The 19,025-nt window shown below is 41.9% G+C and overlaps 1 protein-coding gene across 8 annotated transcripts in view; it reads left to right on the top strand.

Annotated features, from left to right (window-relative positions):
- The window catches only part of MYL10 (myosin light chain 10), a 91,433-nt gene extending 72,775 nt beyond the window's left edge, over window positions 1–18,658 (top strand). For 7 of the 8 annotated variants that reach the window (XM_053995584.1, XM_053995585.1, XM_053995586.1 and 4 more), the window contains 6 exons: window positions 5,009–5,095; window positions 7,784–7,859; window positions 9,201–9,305; window positions 12,722–12,800; window positions 17,635–17,683; window positions 18,423–18,658. In XM_053995584.1, coding sequence (XP_053851559.1) covers window positions 5,060–5,095; window positions 7,784–7,859; window positions 9,201–9,305; window positions 12,722–12,800; window positions 17,635–17,683; window positions 18,423–18,521 — 444 coding nt within the window. In that variant the 5' untranslated portion in view covers window positions 5,009–5,059 and the 3' untranslated portion in view covers window positions 18,522–18,658. Of the gene's footprint in view, window positions 1–130; window positions 164–5,008; window positions 5,096–7,783; window positions 7,860–9,200; window positions 9,306–12,721; window positions 12,801–17,634; window positions 17,684–18,422 lie in introns of those variants that run through there. The other variant, XM_053995582.1, reaches the window with a different exon arrangement.
- Window positions 18,659–19,025: the final 367 nt, after the last annotated feature.

Raw genomic sequence — 19,025 nt, 5'->3', positions numbered from 1 at the left:
CCCATCCCATGCTGCAGCAATCCCTTGTCCAGGCCTGAGATGCAACTTCTGATTCAGAAGCTGTATTTGATGATAACAGAAATTTGAAGACAGGAAATGTCAGCACTGAGATCCCAGAGTGGATGAAAAACAAGGAGAGAGTGTGATGGATGAAAAAGTAATAGTAAGTGAGAGTTGACATCATACAGTGGATCACAGCAGGGGACAAAGCCTGAGCAAAATGATGGATGATTCTGTCTTTTCTGTAGTTGTAGATGTAGTTGCAAAGGAAGGAAGTACAAAATGTGAAACAGTAAAAACCTGGTGGTATCTTATGTCTACTTTGTCCTGGACTGAATAAACACTTAAGGGTCCAAGACAGCAGAATCAGGCTCTTAACAGTGTCCACTGCTGATTCTCCATGCAGAGCTCTCTCCTTGCTTATCCACTGAGTTGTCTCTGGTAGAAAAATTAGAAGAAGACACAATAAGTGGCTGAGTAGGGAAGTGTTTCTGCTCGTGCTTTTGACTTTGCTGTCAGGAACACCACACGGTGTCATTGTTAATTAGTAAGAGTATTTTCTGAGGGGCTTAGAGCATGGTGGGCTAAACAAGGAAGTGACCTCCCCAAACCACTCCAAACCACTCCACTCCAAACCAAACCAAACCAAACCAAACCAAACCAAACCAAACCAAACCAAACCAAAGCTGTGGCTTATGGCAGAGTGCTGCCCATCTCTCCTGACTGCCAGTGGAGATGTTCCTGCGCTGCAGGAAATGCCAAGTGGAGGTTGGTTACTTCTTGCTTACTGAAGGGTACAAGTGTGACCCTGAGCAGCCACTGCAACCTTGCTCACCCTGCTGCAGCTTGCCTGGTTTTCCATATTTTTCTTGGTTGTCTGCAAAACGCACTGAGGAGTGGAGATGATAAAGCTCTCCAATAATCCAGTGTCATGGATCTGCTCTAGCATCACCTCTTTATGAATTTATCAGGGCAAACAATGCCTCATGTTCTCAAGTAAGAACAAGGTATTTTCATCTCCTTCCTCCTTTGTATGTAGAGACAGAAACTGATTCCCCGCCCCATTTTCTTCTAGGTCACCCTGAAATCAAATTTCCTTCTGATTCACTTGAACATCAACCCCCTCCCACCTTTGCAACATTTAAAAAACAGATCCCTTTTCTTACATCCAGAGAGGCAAAGGCCACACACACTCATTGTCTCTGCCTGCCTGTGTCCCTGCACACCCTGGTTCTTTCGGGCTCCCTGACACTGTCAGAAAGGAGAACTATAAAGGACCTCAGTGAGGGAAACTCAGCTCAACGAAAATGTCTGGTACAACAGAGTGTTCTTGAGACCAGATTTTGGTATGGCTCCATTCCTTCATTTAAAGCCTCTAAAACAAACCAAAACCAACCAAACAAATCAACAACAAAAAAAGACCCTTTAAAATCCAGGCTAATTGAAAGAGTGCTAACACTGGTAAGACAAATGAGTGATACACGACAAGCCTGCGGTTTCTCCTCTAAAGTGAAGTGTTGTTTTCTTCACAATGGGATGATTAATACTCTCAGGCAGGAATATTAATAGGCTTGTTCAGTTGTTGCAACATTCTTCCCACTGCTGTGCTATTGAGGCCTCGGAATCCGAGCCCAGGGGACCCTCAGCTCTTCAGTTTCTCATCTGGCACGTTTTGTATGTCAGTCTCACAGCACATGTTGCAATGAGAGCTGCTCTATCTTTGCAAAGTGCAGCCTGGCACACTTTGGTTTCAAGAGTGGGGAAATCAAGGCAGGCAGAAGTGATGTGTCAGTCACCCACTTTCTCCTCTGTGGGTCACCTACTCAATCCTTGACATCTTAGAAGCCATATGTTTGCTCAGCTCTGTGATGTTCCTTTTAATATGCCATTCTTTCAGAGAGAGAGACTCTGGAGTCAGAACCATGATTGTGTTCATTAAAAAATTCTGGAGTGTTTGGAATTGTCAGACAGCAGCACAGAACTATTCTATTCTCAGAGTTATTTTTTCTGTATCAGAGACCTATTTCTGTTCTCTTAGAGATGTCTTTTAATTCAAATTACCCACCAGAAAAACAATGAACTCTGTTCTGTTCCTGCTCCACCTGCTTCTCTCTCAGCCTTCCTCCTCATAGCACCTCCCGCCCACAGCTTGTGCAAAACTGGGGTGCAGTTCTTTCTGTGATTATGAATTTCCTGGCTTTTTAGGGCAGGTAAGCTGCATTCCAATACTGGGAACTGGTAATCCAAGATGCTGTGTTGGATGCTACAAGACTTGGCTTGAACCTGGTGATGGAAACCAACCCCAGCTGGCAGCTGTTCATGGGCCTCTGTGAAATGTATTGGTGGTCTCAGCCCCCTCTTATTTATGAGCAGGTCATAAATGGGATCCATATCCAGACCTTCAGCAGAAAAACTAAAAATTGATTGAGCATCATAGGCACTGATCTCCTCTGTCATCCCTGGAGACAACAAACCAGAGAGTAACAGTGAACAAATATGTGAGGATGAATTTTCCTAGTACTTCTTCTAGGCTGGAAGTAAATTATTTTTAAGGTCCTACCCAACACAAAACATTCTATGATTCTGTGATGCTGCAGTAATTGTTCCCTGTATAATCAGTTTTCAATCTTCTTTGCCTTGAAAAGGACTTCACTAATGTACAGAAGCTTTTTGGGTGGTTTTTGACTTGCTGGTCTGTTTCTAATTGATACTGAGCTGCAGCTTTTTCATTTATCTGATCCTTCCTTACAGCTATAGCCCTTGCTTGAAGCCTTACAGCCTAGAGAACCCAATAAACTGAGGAATAATGGAGGAATTGCCAGTGTTTGGCATTTAGAAGAGCTGGACCCCACTGTCCGTGGCTGTGGTGATAGCTGAAAAAATGCAGATGGTTTGCTAGCATGGGGAATGTTTATCAGGCTGAGCATGGATGCTGTGTTTGGCCACAGCAGAGCAGACCATGAGGAGGGCAAAGGCTGTTTTGTGTCCAGAAGGAGCAGCTCCAGGAGCCCAGCAGAACCAGCCCGACTGCCCTGCCAAGCCCCCAGCCCTGCTGTCCCCCCACAGCTGGCAGTGCTCTCCCCTGGGTAACATCTGCTTCCCCTTTACCTCAGGGAACAAATACATGTAAATACATAGGATTGTTCTGAATATTTCCATTCGATCTGGAAGTGTTGAAAGCCTCCTCCAGGCACCTCACGTTATGTGGAAGATTGCCCATTACTGCTCAAAATAACACTTATTTCATGTGTAGGAGGAGGAGGGAATCTGTTTATTCCAAAATCAATATTTCTACATTCATTAAACATTCCACTTATTAACTTCTTTTTTCCATGCCTGTGGTGGCATTCTATCCTTGTTTTTATCCTCACTAAAAGTACATTTTTCACTTAATTTCCATTCCTATTTCCAGATTTTAGTTCTTTGAATTAGCTGATAGGAGCTTGACAGGTCTGGAGTGTGGGTATGTGGAAGAGTGTCTAACATTGCCCTAATTTCCCCCCTTCCATATCCTGGGATCTAAACCAGGGTGGCTGAGTGCAGAAATCTGCCTGGCAAATTAAATTGATCAGACAATGTATGCTTCAAACAGAGTCAAGTGGGAATATTTCCTTGAGCTGCTCTGCTCCTCGGGATATTTGAAATCAGTATTGAATTTGAACTTTCACAGGCTTTTTTATTTTGATGAAAGGAGACAGTAGAAGTTGCCTTCTGTTTCATGCAGAATAGCCCAAACTAAGTAAGACTAATTTTCTGTGACACGAGAACCAGGTGGGACTATGATAATGAAGTTTAAAAGTAAAAATGATAAAGAAAAAAGTAATCTGTCTGGAAGGGAACTCAAAAGGCATTGCAGCTCATTATCCTGTCCCAAGTAAGGATAATACTGTGGTTAAAACACTTCTGTAATCCTTTGGAATCACAGATTTTATTCTTTACTGCAGAACAAGAACTATATTGTCTTAGGCAAGCTGGTTGGGCCCTTATTCAAAGATATTTAATGAAGCCTAGTTCTGACTGATTTTTAGTGAGCATTAGATTCTTAGATATCATTGTAGCTCTTTCCCCAGTCTTGCTCAGTCTCAGCCTCCAGACTCGAGAATGGTGATAAAAGCAGTCCTGCCCTTTCATTTAAGATGACTATCTTGAATATTAAAATAACATGCTCTGCTAAGGTACTGCACTGCAGTGCCATAGTTGGTGAAGGAGTAGAGACTCCAGGAGTAGAAGGTGTTCCTGCTTGGGAAGGATTAATCTGTTCTGTCAGTGCTGGTCCAGACCAAGCAGATTTCCAAACATTTCTGTGTGAGTAGGAAATGATATAACTTCCCTTTCTAGTTCCTGAGCTGAGTCTTCATGCAGGGCCTTGTTTGGAGTCTGTCTGCCAGTCCCAGCATGGGAACTGGGAAGAAGGAGCCTTTGGAGGCACTTACCTGAATTCTGGAATTTCTTGAGAACAGCAGGCTGGGAATTCTAGCTCATCTCTTCAAGTGACACCACTCCACACCAAGGGATATCAGCCCTGAGCTCTGCAGAGCCAGCGTGGAAGGGGAGTGGTCCCTGTGTGACATGGTCTGGGATCCTTTGAGGTGGAGGTGACCCTGCCCAAGGAACAGGCAGCTCCTGGGGAACCAGCAGTGCACCAGGCAGGATGCTGGGTCACACTTTGGGTCCCTCACCTTGGTTAAGGCAGCACAGTGACAAACTGTCCTGGTTAGTCTGAGCTGTCAGGTCCCAGGACACAGCAGGGAGTGGCAAAAAGCCTCAATCTGTTAATAAGGCAGCAATTTTTATCCCTTGTATAAACATATATATATATTCAATCTTATCTAGATATCTAAATCTATCTGTCTATAAGACTGAATTTTAAACCCTTGTAATAACAAAGCACAATCCTCTTGTATTACTTGACAATGCAGTTTTTACCTTCTGTTGAAGATGTAATTTGTTTTCATGGGTGCTTAACAGACAAAGGAATATTTATTTGATCTTCTCATTTGTATTACAGGCTCCCAAAAAGGCAAAGAAGAAGATAGAAGGTGGTTCCAATGTTTTCTCTATGTTTGAACAAACCCAGATCCAGGAGTTCAAAGAGGTTGGTCACTACTCTGCTGTTCTCTATAGTCTCCTATTATTGCTAATGAATAACATAGGTTTTGTTTGTAATCCTTATTCTATTCTCCATCTGCTTTAATAGAACACACAGTTGTTTTCTGAATCATCCCTGTGGTTTTGGCTGGTAGATCATTTTCCTTTTGTGTTTGTTTGTCCTTTCTTTCATTCTTTCTTTACTTCCCTCACTCACTCCCCTGTTTCGCTCTAGACTTATTTGAAAAGCACCCAAGCCCCCACCCCAAAATAAAGGAAAAGCATAATCTCATCCACTTCAGCCCCGATTCAGGAAAACACTTGAGCACATGTTTAAAGTTAAGTGGTATTTTAAATAAGAATAGTCTTATGTGCTCAAGTATTGTCCTGAATAGAGATGCCAGGCTGAACCAGGGCTTTCATTGCTGCTCTGTTCCACAACAGCAGCAGAAAATATTCATCTGTGCCCTTCTAATGCTGCCCACAAAGGAAAAATGAAAATGCCAAGAAGCCCTCAGCCAGCTTTCTCCACAAATGCCAATAAAACAAGACAACATGTGGAGATGAACTAAGCAACTTTCAGCTCCCAAGGGATTTGGTGTTCCAGGCACTGTAGGTTCTTTGACCAGTTACCTGTGAAGAGGTAAAACTGATGGGACCCTAAAAGCAGGAGCATAAAAAAGACAGATAATCTGTTTGATGAGTTTGTGCTCTTTTTCTGTGGGGACAATCTAGAGTGTCCATGAGACCATCACATTCTGCACTGGGTTGTCATTTTAAATTACTGTTTTTTTCCCCATTTTTTCTAACTCATGTCTCCAAAGCAATTTCCAGTGTGGTAAATGTCTGCTGTTCCATTTTGTGCTTTCACATGGCTTTCAAGTTTACTTTTCTTAAGGATTCCCACCAGGAAAGCTCAGTGACGCCCAAGACCAAACCCCAAGGCAAGGCCTGGGAATGTGACCCAGCTAAATTAATTGGAATTAATCACTTCCCCACAGTCAATGGGAACATGTTTGACTCTCTTCTCCCACTTCTTCTCCATATCCTAGGAACCTCCATTTTATTTTCTCCAAGAATTACAGTTTGAAGATGGATCAACACAAAGAACTGGAGAGAATGCCATTATTTGATCTTATCTAAATATGATAATACCAGGAGCATTTCTAGGGGGATGGTGGCAGAATAATGGCAAAAGCATGAGGCAGTGGAGCGGTCGAGTGAAACCCAAAACCATGTTGTGTCTAAGAACTGCATATTTGGGACACGTATTTCTGAAAACCTGGTTTGGATTAGAATATTTTTATCTAGAGATTTCAACCAGCTCATCAGCACATGTTTCAGCATTGCTGTTATGTGTTTTAAAATTCATCCATTACAGTGCCTGATGCTCTTCCTGTCTCGTGTGAGCTGCCTGGGTCCAACTTTGCTCTTCATATCTTCTTTCTCTTTTTCTTCCAAATTATGGGGAATCACCATTTAAAGCAAGGGCAAAACACCTCTAAAGAGTTGGGCTTAATTTTTTGTAAGGGGATGGTTTGGAAGGAAAATGTAAGATTATGAACATAATGCTTAAAGGAGCCTCATGGGCAAACTGGGCTGTGAGCAGTGAAGCTTTGCAAGAAACTGGAGGAGAAAATACCTGAAGATATGTGGAGATAACTTGTTCATGGTAAGAAATGCACCCTGTAGGGCAGCAGTAACTCTGCAGGTTACTGCAATCTCAGGGGAGCACTGACTGAAGAAAGAATAATTCCTGGCCATTGGAAAGATATCGTCCCATATTGATGTGCCTGTCAGACAGATAACCAGCTTCAGAGTCATGCCAGGATCAACTAATATTCCCCATGGCGTGACCAGGGGAATTTCAGGTCATTAAAATCTTTCCAAATCAATGAAATATTATAAGTGTGGTGGCAGCCAAGAGATGGACACACAAATGGGTAAACAGATAGATGAGCAGTTAGCTGGCTTGGTAAACAATGGTTAGAGCACCAAGTCTGTGTTGGCTGAAAATAAAAAAAAACAACTGTTTTTTTTTCTATCAAAAGTTAAATTTTGCCTGACAAGGGTATTTAAGGTCAGCACATCAGTGTCAGTCAGAGCACACAGCACAGTCTCAAAGATGCAGTGTATTGGAAAGGGGGAAAAACTCTAAATAAACAATCTTATGGAACACACATTTCTCTGTACTTTTGAAAGTTCAGCTATCTCTGTGTGATGTATCATTCTAAGGCCCAGGAGGAATCGACTTCAGGTTGATAGCAGAGAGAAATCCACAGAAAAGAAATGTTTTACAGAAACATTTCAGCCTCATTCAAAGAATGGAGTGTGGGGAAGGTATAAACACAGAGCAACCTCTGGCTAAATCTGCCCTGCCTAAAGCCTCCCTATTTCAAACTTTTATGGGTTAAGGGCTGAATGGCTGGAGCTGCCAGCATTGGCTTCAGCCCAATGCATGCTGCACTGAGCATTAATTTAGTAAGAAGAAGTTTGGGTGGGTTTAATTAAGCCCCTTGCCAAGACACGGTAATGTGTTGAAAGTGAGGAAAGTGCAATGATGTGGAGGAATCAAAGGAAGTTAAATATTCCTTTTTACAGCATGAATATCGTCCCTCCATGGACTGATGTGTGTGATTGGAGCACTGTCCTGTGCAATGGAAATGGCAATTCCTGTTCCTTTTCCTTCCCACAGGCTTTTACCATCATGGATCAGAACAGGGACGGCTTTATTGACAAAGCAGATTTGAGAGACACATTTGCTGCACTAGGTAAACTAATAATTCAATTTCAAGCACAGAAGAAAGGTTGGTATTAGAATGACTGTGGGGGAAGAAATGAGATACGCAGGGGGCAAAAGGAAGCCTGTTCTGTTTGACCTTCCTCCCTGTGGTAGCTGGGATCTCACTACAGAGCTCCAGCTGGAAAGTGTCCTGAGCAGGGAGCGGAATGAAGGTCTGATCCCTCCTCTGCAACTGTTTCAGAAGAAGCCCACCCAAGCAGGGGTCCATGCCAGGCATTTCTGATTTTCCTCTGAACCCAGGCTTTTTCATCTGGGAGCCATGGAATATCCACTGATTAGCACTGCAGTCATGGACTAGCTGCCCCTCTGCCCACACAAACCCAGGAGGGCTTCGTGTGAAGTTCTGTGCTGCTGATTTGTGCGGGGTGAAATGTGCATGTCATGAGATTAGGTATTGTCCATTCCATGGCTATCACAATCTTGATAATATCAAGCAGATTAGAGCAAATCTTCCCTAGGAAAGAAAAAAATTCAAGCGCTCATGATCCCAAACCTGGAGTTGTATCCTCGCTGCAGCATTTGAGGCTTGAACAGTGATGTAGGCATTTGGGCTTTTGCCATCTGGAGCTTATTAAAAAGAGCTTGATAAGAATCTTTAGTGCTCCCCGGGGTGGAATCAGACGCCAGCAGAGTCAGTGCAAGGAGCAGAAGCTCCTGAACTCTTTATTGTGACAATGAGGTTTGCAAACTTTGGCCTGTAGCTACTGTTACCCTGAAATATTTATTTCTTAAGGCCAAGTTCTGCTATCTTTCCTGTTCAGTGAAGCCTTTCAATGCCTATAAAGTACATTCACAGCAAATTACCACTCAATTTGAGAAGGGTTGCCAGGGTCTAAATTCTCATCAATAGGGCTGCACAAGGATGGGGAAGGGATACCACTACTCAGCTCATCCATCTGCCCTCTACTCAGAGAGGTGTCTCAATATACAGGAGGGCAAAGTCTGAGACCTTGGATTCACTTCAGTCACTTTGATCTCTGCTATATTAATATCGGTGGGGCCCATATTTCACCTGAGGTAAAAAAAAAAAAGCCCCAACTCAAAAAAGCAGTTTATTTGGAAGTTCTCCTTCTCTCGTCCACTGCTGGCCATGTCTGTGTTATTTATCCTTCTTGCTCCTTCAGTCACCCTTTGATCTCAGAGCCAGCTCTGCCAATTTCTTTTCCACTGGGGTATTTGGGAGTTGTGTTCTACCATGTTATTAGCAAAGTTGCACAGAGCCCTGAGGTCCCCAGTGGGAGGAGATGAATGGGAATCGTTTTTTGAAACACAATTTGTGATTTATTATGAAAAATGATCTCTGCTGCAGGTCGTCTGAATGTCAAGAATGAAGAGCTTGAAGACATGGTGAAGGAGGCGCCAGGCCCTATTAACTTCACTGTCTTCCTTACTATGTTTGGGGAAAAGCTGAAAGGTAAGTACCTCTGGGGGATTGGAGAGGTATCTGTCAGAGATCCTCAGCACTGAAATATCTCAGCACCTTGCAAATTATAATAATGTCTCCACAGAACGATGCTTAAAGGCAAGGAGGGATCTCCAGTTTTGCAGACAGAGGGGAAGAATGAAAGGCTAAGGGATGGTGCAAGGACAATTCAAAGGTGTGATTTAGCTTACACAAGCTAACATGAAAGGGCTGAGTTGGGGTCCAGAAAGTGATGAAACCTCAACAGCCTGGAGCACGGTGCAGGGGAGTTATTCACCATCAGAAGGCTCCTGGGCTGAACTCATGCTCATGCTCTAGTCATAGCACACCCAGTGTTAGCTGGTTTTAAGTATTTCTAAAAAAACCCACCCTTTTTGCACTCCTTTGTCACATTAAGCAAACATGGGCTTCCCTCATTTTCTGTAGTCACTGTAGCTCAGTGGCCCAGCCTCAGTGTCACTTGAGGTCAACAGTGATTTTGCCATTAGGTGAAGATTTCACTGAATAACCCTTAATGGAGTAGATAAATTGAAATAATTAAATTTCAGTGGATTTACAATGAACAGGGAGAGGGATTTTACCCATTGCCACAGAATATATAGGGAACACTGTGGGAAGTTCAGGAAATGTGGGTAGTAAATTTGCTGTGTGAGCTGGTAATTTAGTCATGTTTCTTCTCCAGTTAATGGCTGGAAACTTCAAGAGGGGGGGTGTGAGGCCAAGACAGAACTCCAGTCATCTTCCTGCAGGCATAAGAGAAAGGTGAAAGCCTTCAAAGCAGGCTGGCCTTAGGCAAGCACATTCCAGAAGTTTGTAAAAATAACTAATGAATAGAAAAATGGAAAAATCTGATGCTATCTTCTTAAAAACATTTATTGTTTTGTTGATGGACTCCGGCTTTGTATTGCTGAACACAATTCCAGTGAAGGGTTTTCTATGCTTGGAATAGAAAACAGAGAGGTCTGAAAGAAAGAATTCATGTAGTTGGTTCTGGAAGAAAGACACTCTTGCTAAAGAGGGCAGGAAGTCTGGGAAGCACGAGGGGTGATGGAGAAGGCTGACTGAGGAGGGGATTTTATTGCCCAGACATCAACCTGTGTGTGGTACCTCCACCAGGACATTCCAGGTGACTTCTGGCAGAGTAGGGAGTGCCCTCCTCCATATTCTACCTCCTGAGATATGTGAATGTTTGTTGTGGAGTGCCCTGCTGCCATTCTATTTGTAAGCATGGAAATGAGCTCTTCCTCCTCTCCCCTCTTCCTCCTCTCCCCTCTTCCCCCTTGCCCCATAAAGTTGCTGGAGCTGGCAAAGCCTCTGGCCCTGCCAATCCCGTGGCCTAAAAGCAGAGCCAGCACAGGAAGGTGAATGGCAAAGCAGAACCCTCTTGTCTGCAAGTTTCCTGTTGGCTACTAGCAAAGGAGGAGGGTTTTTTTTAATTTCCATTTGGTGAAGGGAAAATCACAGCTGTGCTTGTCATGCCCTTCTGGTTGGGTTTGTCATGCAAAGGAAGCAGAGCCAAAAGACTGCACATTCCCAATCAAAACTAATTGGGATGAAGAGCCTTTGTAGTGCAATTAGAAAGGGAGAAAGGGCTAGAGGAAGTGGATATGGCAATTTTGCAACACTCTTTATTAGCTAAGTACCACTCAGAGAATTTGGTGAAAGGTGCTTTCTAAGTAAAATTTGTTGTGCTATAATTGATTTCTGTCATAAAGGGGAAGCTGGGATTTTCAGGATGAGCTTTAGCTTTGTATGTTGAGATTATGATGCCAGATGAACAGCTAACAAAACTCGGTTTATGTTAATGCCAACCACATGGAGCTGCTTCTACAGGGAATCAGAATAATACAATTTGTACAGAAAACAGAGATGCCGCACATCAAAGAAACCACTTTATTTACCAGCTAATCAATAAAGAATGCCTGCTGCATTGCTTCTCTTCAAAGCCAAAGTCCAAGGATATGACAGAGTAGAAAATGTAAAACACAGTAAGAAAAAAAATCCCCCCCACAGCGGTAACTACTTAAAATGCAGCCCTCTCCTCGGAGCTGGGGATGTTTCTCTTCATGGGACAATCAAAACACTCATTAAACACCAATGCCCTTTGTATTGATCACAGATTCATTGCAGTTTGAATACATTGCTTGGCAAAAATAATATACATGGCCATTGTGTGGCAAGGAGGAGGCCATCTAGCCCGAGGTGTGTTCACTATTATATCCTGTAGCATCCTGCTAATCCTTGTGAAATCTTTCAAACAAAGCAAACTGTGAAGGCATCAGGAGAGTCTGTAGAGCAGGGAACGTTGGCTGGGTTCTGTTCTGGTTCTACCTCTGCCAAACTTTGAAACAAACTTTGAATCTGCAGCCCCTTTGTGTTGTATCCTTTTTAAATCACTGTTTCAGCATACCAAATAGCTTCAGTTTGCCCATGGAATTAGTTCATCTGCTTGTAAATTTGGTTTCCTACAGTTACAAAGATTTGTATTGTGTATATTACGGTAATATTTTGAAATATTGGGGAATAGTCAGAAACAGAGTACACAGTGTATCCTTTGGTGTGGGTTGAAAATGAGTCTACTCAGAATCTGCAGTATTACAGAATAGTCAGAAGCCCCAGCCAAGATTAAGGCACTGTGAAAACGAGTCCCTGACACAAATGTTTTCCAGTCTAAAGAGATGGGATATATAATGGAAGAAAGAAAAGGAAGACCATTACAATCATTTTCCTGCTGGGAACAGAGGGACAGGGATATTAAAGTCATACCAAAAATCTGCGGCCCAGCTAAGAGCAGAAGCAAAATCTTGTAGCCACAGTCTTATTCTTTAAACCATCTTGTTTCTGTAAGTAACACTTAAAGAAGAGACACTTAAGGGGAAGGGCACAATGGGATTTAAGTGCAAATCACCATCTCACATTGATCATCCTGTTTCCATTGCATTCCATTGGCATTTGGATTTTATGATGAGCTCCATTTCCCTTAGTGAGGGAAATAACCTCTTCTCTATATGGCCAAGAACAAGTAACATCAAAAAGTGTTTTTACAAGGAACGTACAGTGCAAGATTAAAGGAAGCCAGTGAGGGAAACAGTTTGTTATATTTTCATTTCTGAAAGCCACTAATCCTCTGGGTACTGATATTGGAGACCAGTTCCTGGATGTTTTCTCTCCTGCAGACATAGAATAGATATGAGTTATTATTTTTAAGCTTCTGAGCATTGAACTATTCACCTCTATTGTTTATCTGACATGACAAATGCTGCCGACTTAGGGAACCTTTGTCTTCAAACCCACAACTGCAGAATTCTCCATTTTGCACTGTTTTCAAGCGAATGTAATTACTTAGCAAGTATTCTGCAGCCAGAGAAATACATCCAGGCTTCTAAATTATATTTCATTAATTTTAGGCACGGACCCAGAAGAAACCATTCTGAATGCTTTTAAGATTTTCGACCCAGAAGGAAAAGGCCGCATAAAGGCAGACTAGTAAGTTTATTTCAAATCCTTTAGAAGAAGAACAACAATAATAATAATTGAAGAGTTTTAAAGAACTGCTTAAAAGCTGTATTTTTCACAGCATTTTAAGAGGCAGAGGAACATTTAGCTTTGTAAATCAGAGTTAAAAGTCTGGACTGTTGTATGAATGTATTTGTATACCAAAAAGAGATGTTATTGTCTTCAGACATTGCAAGAGGCAACGGAAATATAATCACATGTAGGCCATTAGATAGCCTCTTTTTGAAGGTCTGGATATAAATCGACACATGACTCTTTGTAAATTAACTCCATATGTAAAATTAAAATGAATGTCTGGTGCCTAACTCTCAGTGCTTGACTAAAATGGGAAAGCTACTCCCCTCTTTAAAAAAGTGATCAATTTAATTAACTCTGAGACATGGTTTTAGTGCAGGACATTTTCCTTTTTATGTGTTTATCATTTGAGCCTTCTGCTTCTAGAAATAATTTGCTGTAAAATTCCACTAGATATGGTGAGAGCCAAACCAAATAATACTATTAATAATTTGGCAATTATTGTCAATATGGCTATTTTTAAATAAGGAGGCAAAACCTAATTTGTATTCACATCCTGTTGCACCAACAAAGTAATGTAAAAGGACTTTAAAAGGTATTTGCACAAATGCAAACCCTCCTTGCTTTGCCAGAATGGTGCAAGCAGGACTTTCAGGTGAGTGAGATAAATTATATCAAATCAGGGCAGGGGATGAGGAGATTGGACCTATTGCTCCATAGAAGTGTTTTATGTACATAGATTTATGCATATGTTCAGATTTGTTCATATGCTGGCATTTCATGGTGAATTTGGGGTCTGTACTTCTACTGCAGCAGCCATTTCAGGTAGATTTTATAAAGCATGATATGTACAGGAAATTGATTATCTGCATTATCTGCAATAATTGATGAAAGTTAGTTGAAAATGTAAGATTCATGTACAATATTTATTTCCTTTACCACAGTGGTTTTCTAGGGCAGTACCCCAGTGGGTCTGAGAACTTTTGCAATATGCAAAATAAGAGAGACAGTCCTTTGAGTAAGAACTTCCAAGTTAATTAAAACACAAGTGGATGTAGCAGTCAATCAGAAGGAACAGAGGGCTAAGAATTGTCCTGATGGTTTTGAAGTTCACATCACCCAAACAGCTTGGGAAGAACAGTCAGGGGATCATATCAGAAGTGACTCAAACAACAGAATAAATGTAGCCTGTTGCCAAATAGGGCAGATCACACAGTAGTGAAATCACAGCCATGAAATATGAACTTCTGATACTCCAGAACCCATGAAATGTTATATTTCCCACCACTATCTGTAACAATATCCTGCATACAAAATCTGCAGCTTACCACCCTGTGTCCAGATCTACATTCCTTGGATGCTGGAAGCCAATTGGAGTTTGGGGCAAATTAGGAACGCAGTATCACACTCCAAAATGAAGATGAGAGAGAAATATTTTATTCTTCCTTGATGGAAAAGGTCAACCTTGTCCCCACCCCCACTGCACTGCTAACATTAGACAATTGTTTTAGTTCATCACCACAACAGAGCATAATGTTTACTTATTAGACCCGAGGGTAATGTTGATCATTACAGAACAAACCATTAAATCAATTCTGTGGATGTCTTTGAGGTTTAACTTCTATTCATATGCTTCCAAAATGTAGACATTTGAAGTTTTGAAATAATTTTTCTGTTGGCTCATGCAGCCATTTCAATGCGACAGTTAATGCTAATAAATAATATTTCTCCGTATTAAAAAATCCTGGAATGTTTCTCTCCAAAACCAGCCATGCTGACCTTTTAATCAGAACTTCATTTTTATGTTCATGGAGTTAACATCCTTCTGGGGATTTTTATGTCTCTTCCCTCTGCGTGTTTTCACCTCTAGTCTGGAAATGACTCACTTAGTCCATGTGATGGTAGCTGGGATGGGGCCTTCTAACCTTTCCAGAAGCTCCAGGAGTTTATAACTTACTTCCAAATTCAATGACAGACTTTGTTTGTCTGTATCATTATACCACACATAAAACCCTTCCCACAGCATGATGTCAAAAAGAGAAAAAGCTCCCAGTCCCATTCTCAGCTGGTGTAAACTGGGGCAGTGTTTGGAAAGGTTGGATGATTCAGTCCCAAATGCCACTCATGGGGCAGAGTGAGTCAGGCCAACACCAACTGTGCCTAATGCTGAGGCCAATGAAACTTTTCAGATTTGGGCCACATGAAAATGGACCCAGGAGGATGGAAGAAGTCCCAGGCATGCTGGACTTTGGAGCGGTTTGGCTGAGCTAGAGATGATTCTCCCTGTAGCTGTAGAGCTCTGCTCCTTCCCACTCACCTGGTTTCCTCCAAGACAGCACTGCAGAAAGGGCAAACCCAGAGGAAAACCAAAAATGTCCCAGAGATTTCACAGATAATTTTAAAAAAGGCTTTTAAAATATCAGAATGCAACAAGGTATTTGTAACTGTAGAAGGAATTGATGTGAGCCAGGACAAGGGATAACATTTAGACTCCTAAGTCAAGGCAAATGGATTTTTTTGGGGGGGGGCGGGGAAGGGGTTGGGTTTGGTTTTTGGGGTATTTTTTGAGAATAAAATAAGATTTCTAAAGAAAACAAGATACAAAAAGAAAAAAAAAGTACATAATTTCTGGCTTTGGAAATGGTGAGTGTTTGTTTCCCTATAAAATAAATAATGGAAAATGTGCATAGATCCTTTAGTCAGTCCTTCTTCCTTGTGACTGTGCCAGAGCCTACTGGGCTGTGCATCAGAAGATTATAATTAGATATTTGATCTTTTCTTTTCCCCTAAATACTTTAAGCATGTGAATAGAAGACACACAGTGCCCAGATCTCTTTTTAATTCAGGCTTGTTTGCGATGAAGTTTATTTGTGACTTCTGACAAAACTGCTGTAAGTGCTTCCTTCTATTCACCAAGCTCCTTCCTGGATCACACTTCCTCTTTGCATTTGCTAACGCTGTTTGTCCAGGGCATATATATCCAATAATCAATTTATGCTGAGGGGAATGATCTCTCTACTCTTGCACTCACTGATCATTTGAGAATTCGCCTTCAAAAATGCAGTCACATACCAAATGGCCAGAGGAACAGAACAGAAACAGAAACTGGAGACAAAGAGATGAAGAAACTTTGCTAACTACAGAGAATGGTGAAGTAACACAGGGAAAATACACCCAAAAGCTTAAGCTCTGTCTGTTCCCAAAGCTTGCACAGATATTTTCACACTTGTCATTGTGGGTAAGATCCTTATTAATTGCCCAGAAACCTCTGTTTTCAATTTTCCCTTTCTGGGCTTCCAAATGTGCACTTTATACCAACAAGAGCTGCAAAAGTGTATGTGCCCCTGCCACAAACTGGGATGTGTAGCCTTTTCCTGGAAAGAAATATTTTTTCAGAGCTGTGAGTGCCATTGTAGCTTTGCCACCCAAACTGCACTTCTGTGTGGGAGACTTTTCTCATGTGCAGTGTATGGGAGCAGAAAGGGAGGATTTACTGCTTTGCCTGAACATCTGCACCCACAGTAGGTGAATTTTGCTCCCCTGGAAGTGTTCCTGTTCAGGCATGATTTCTATTATAAATAGTTTTAAATATTCCCTTTAAAAAGCAGAAAGGGCTTCTTCCAGAAAAGCTGCCACTCTCACTCCCCCCACAACAAATTCTTCAAAAAAGCAGGGTTTTTTTTCAAATCTACAAACCAAACCAGATTTCTATATTTGCCTCAGCTTTTGTTTCTGTACAACACACTGCTCACCTGTTATCACAGCTTTACAGTTTGTTTTACTGCTCCAGAACTGTGTCTGATAAGGTATAAATACATTTGGTAGTGACAAAAGGAGACAATTCTGCCTCTTCAGTGTGAATGAAAACGGTGAGATTAATACAGGAATTCTTCTACAGGAAGAGGAAATTATTGGTGTTATTGAAGGGATGTTTATGTGAATATAAGTGAGTTTATACTGGTGGATGTCCCAGCACATGGTGCTTGTGTTGCCCTCAGTACATGAGTAAGTGGGGGAGGTATAAAGACATTTTATGTACAGGGGTTAGACTAGGAAAAAAAAAATCTTCCTGGCTTTTATATTCACCTCTAAACTTAGGTAAAAAAAAAAAATTACATGCTCGACTGCCTTCCCACAATGAGTTTAAAACAGAGGTAAATCAGCTGAGAGCCTGCCCCCAAAATATTCTCTTTGATGTAATTGCACGGGATGCAGGCTGTGTGTGGGATAAGCTCCGTGTTACAGAGCTGTGACTCCAGATCAAGACAGTGCCCCGTGAAACACACCAGGGCTCATGCAGCTCCACAGCTCCTCTGGGAATGGCTGCATGCAAATCAAGGATTCTCGGGTGATGACTCGCGTAGCGGCTGGAGTTCTCTTTCAAGTCCTCTTTCTCATTTCATGCTCTGTTCCTTTCATCCTCAGATTTTACAGAAAATATTCCTCTCTTTTGGTTAAGTGATCCAAACTTTAAGCAGCAAGTGAGGAAACCTACCATTTTAGGTTACGATAAGCATACAAAATTGCTGTATTTCAATTACAGTAATAACCTTAAACAATTTTAAACCTCTATAAAGTGTCACAAAAGAGAAATAAGTTGGCAGAGCGAGGCATTGACACTGATGGGTGCCCACAGAAAATCTCTTACAATATGATGTAAGGATTAACAGCTCTAATTTATGCAGTCACACAGATTTTCTTTCATGCAACTTCAGGAGGGATCTTGCCATCTGAATTGTCATGTGCCATTATCACCCTTTAATCAGGTTATTTCGTTTTATTTGAACAGCATCAAAGAAATGCTCATGACACAGGCAGACCGGTTCAGTCAAGAAGAGGTAAGGGACTTTATTCAAAACAGGAATCCAGCTCCTGCTCAGCAGTAAGTCCTTGCCCCTCTTTAAATGCATGAATTTAGCTGAAGTCCAGACTGAGAGGAGGTTGATGCCAGCTCTGGCAATTAGAAACAATTCAAAGCATCTCTTCTGAAGAGCTCCATGGCTAAATCAAAGTCAGATAGATTCTTTGGACTCCCATCCAAGTGCAAGTGTGGCCTATCTCGTGCTGTTCTTCCCCTGGGCAGCTGGGCAATGGATTTACTGGAGTCCAAGTGGATTTGGGTGGGGACTGTGTTCTGGTTTCCATTTCTGTGAGTTACTTGGTTTGAGATCTGAAATGAGGTACTGACTTGGTGGTTTGTGTGAGACTGAGCATGGATTCTGCGGGCTGGGAGGAATTTAGGGGGACTTTCTTTTCAGAAGAGGAGATGGAGTGGAGATGGACTGTGGACAGAACAGACTGGACAGTCTGTTCCTGTCAGAACAGAGACTGGACTGTACATTTATCAACCAGGGCTTACCTGGGTTTCAGGGAGAGCTCTTTTCAACAGGGAACTTGTGGGATTCTAGCAGGACTTCAGCCATGTTCCAACTCTGGTTTCAACTTTACTGAGCCCAAGGAAAACTTTTCCATGGTGGTAAAGGAGCAGGGCAGCAGGGAGCTGAGCTGGTGTAAAATGAAAAGCTGTTCATGTTGCTGTCCCACAGTCTGTGACACTTCTCTCTGTTTGCTTGGCAGATCAACCAGATGTTTGCTGCTTTCCCTCCAGATGTCTCTGGGAACCTTGACTATAAGAACCTGTGCTATGTTATCACCCACGGTGAGGAGAAAGACTGAGAACAAAGAGAGGAGCTCCTGTGCTGATGCACCCACTTATTTCATGATGCTCTTGTGTACAAGACAAAGGGCTAAGCATCCAGGATGTGAAGCCGTGTGGTCATTGGAAGAGAACAAATAAAATAATTGAAAATAGATTAAAGTTATTTAATGCTCCTATTTTTATAAAATATCAAAATACCAATTTTGTGTGGGTTTTTTCCCCATTTTCTTCCCCTGTCAGTGGTTTAAAATGGAATTTTCTTGATGAACTGGTGCTTTTGTGATTTATTGACAAACCTAATGTTCACCAGATGGTCCATTGGGCACTGCAGTCTTACTTAACCTCTTGTCTTTTATACATAAGCTCCATGTATTAATTGAGAATTCCTCTAGCTTATTGCACCAGGAAGAGTGTCTGGCAAATAGAATTATGTTCCATTCCACAGCCCCTAGCAATGGAAGTGTAAATAAAACAACCTTACATTCTTGTGAATATGCAATATGCCCTCCCCATCTCAGTGA

This window comes from Vidua macroura, chromosome 20 (genome assembly GCF_024509145.1).
Source record: "Vidua macroura isolate BioBank_ID:100142 chromosome 20, ASM2450914v1, whole genome shotgun sequence".
NCBI classification, from domain to species: domain Eukaryota; kingdom Metazoa; phylum Chordata; class Aves; order Passeriformes; family Viduidae; genus Vidua; species Vidua macroura.
Note: the sequence above shows the minus strand (reverse complement) of the source record. Positions and strands in the feature narration are given on the sequence as shown.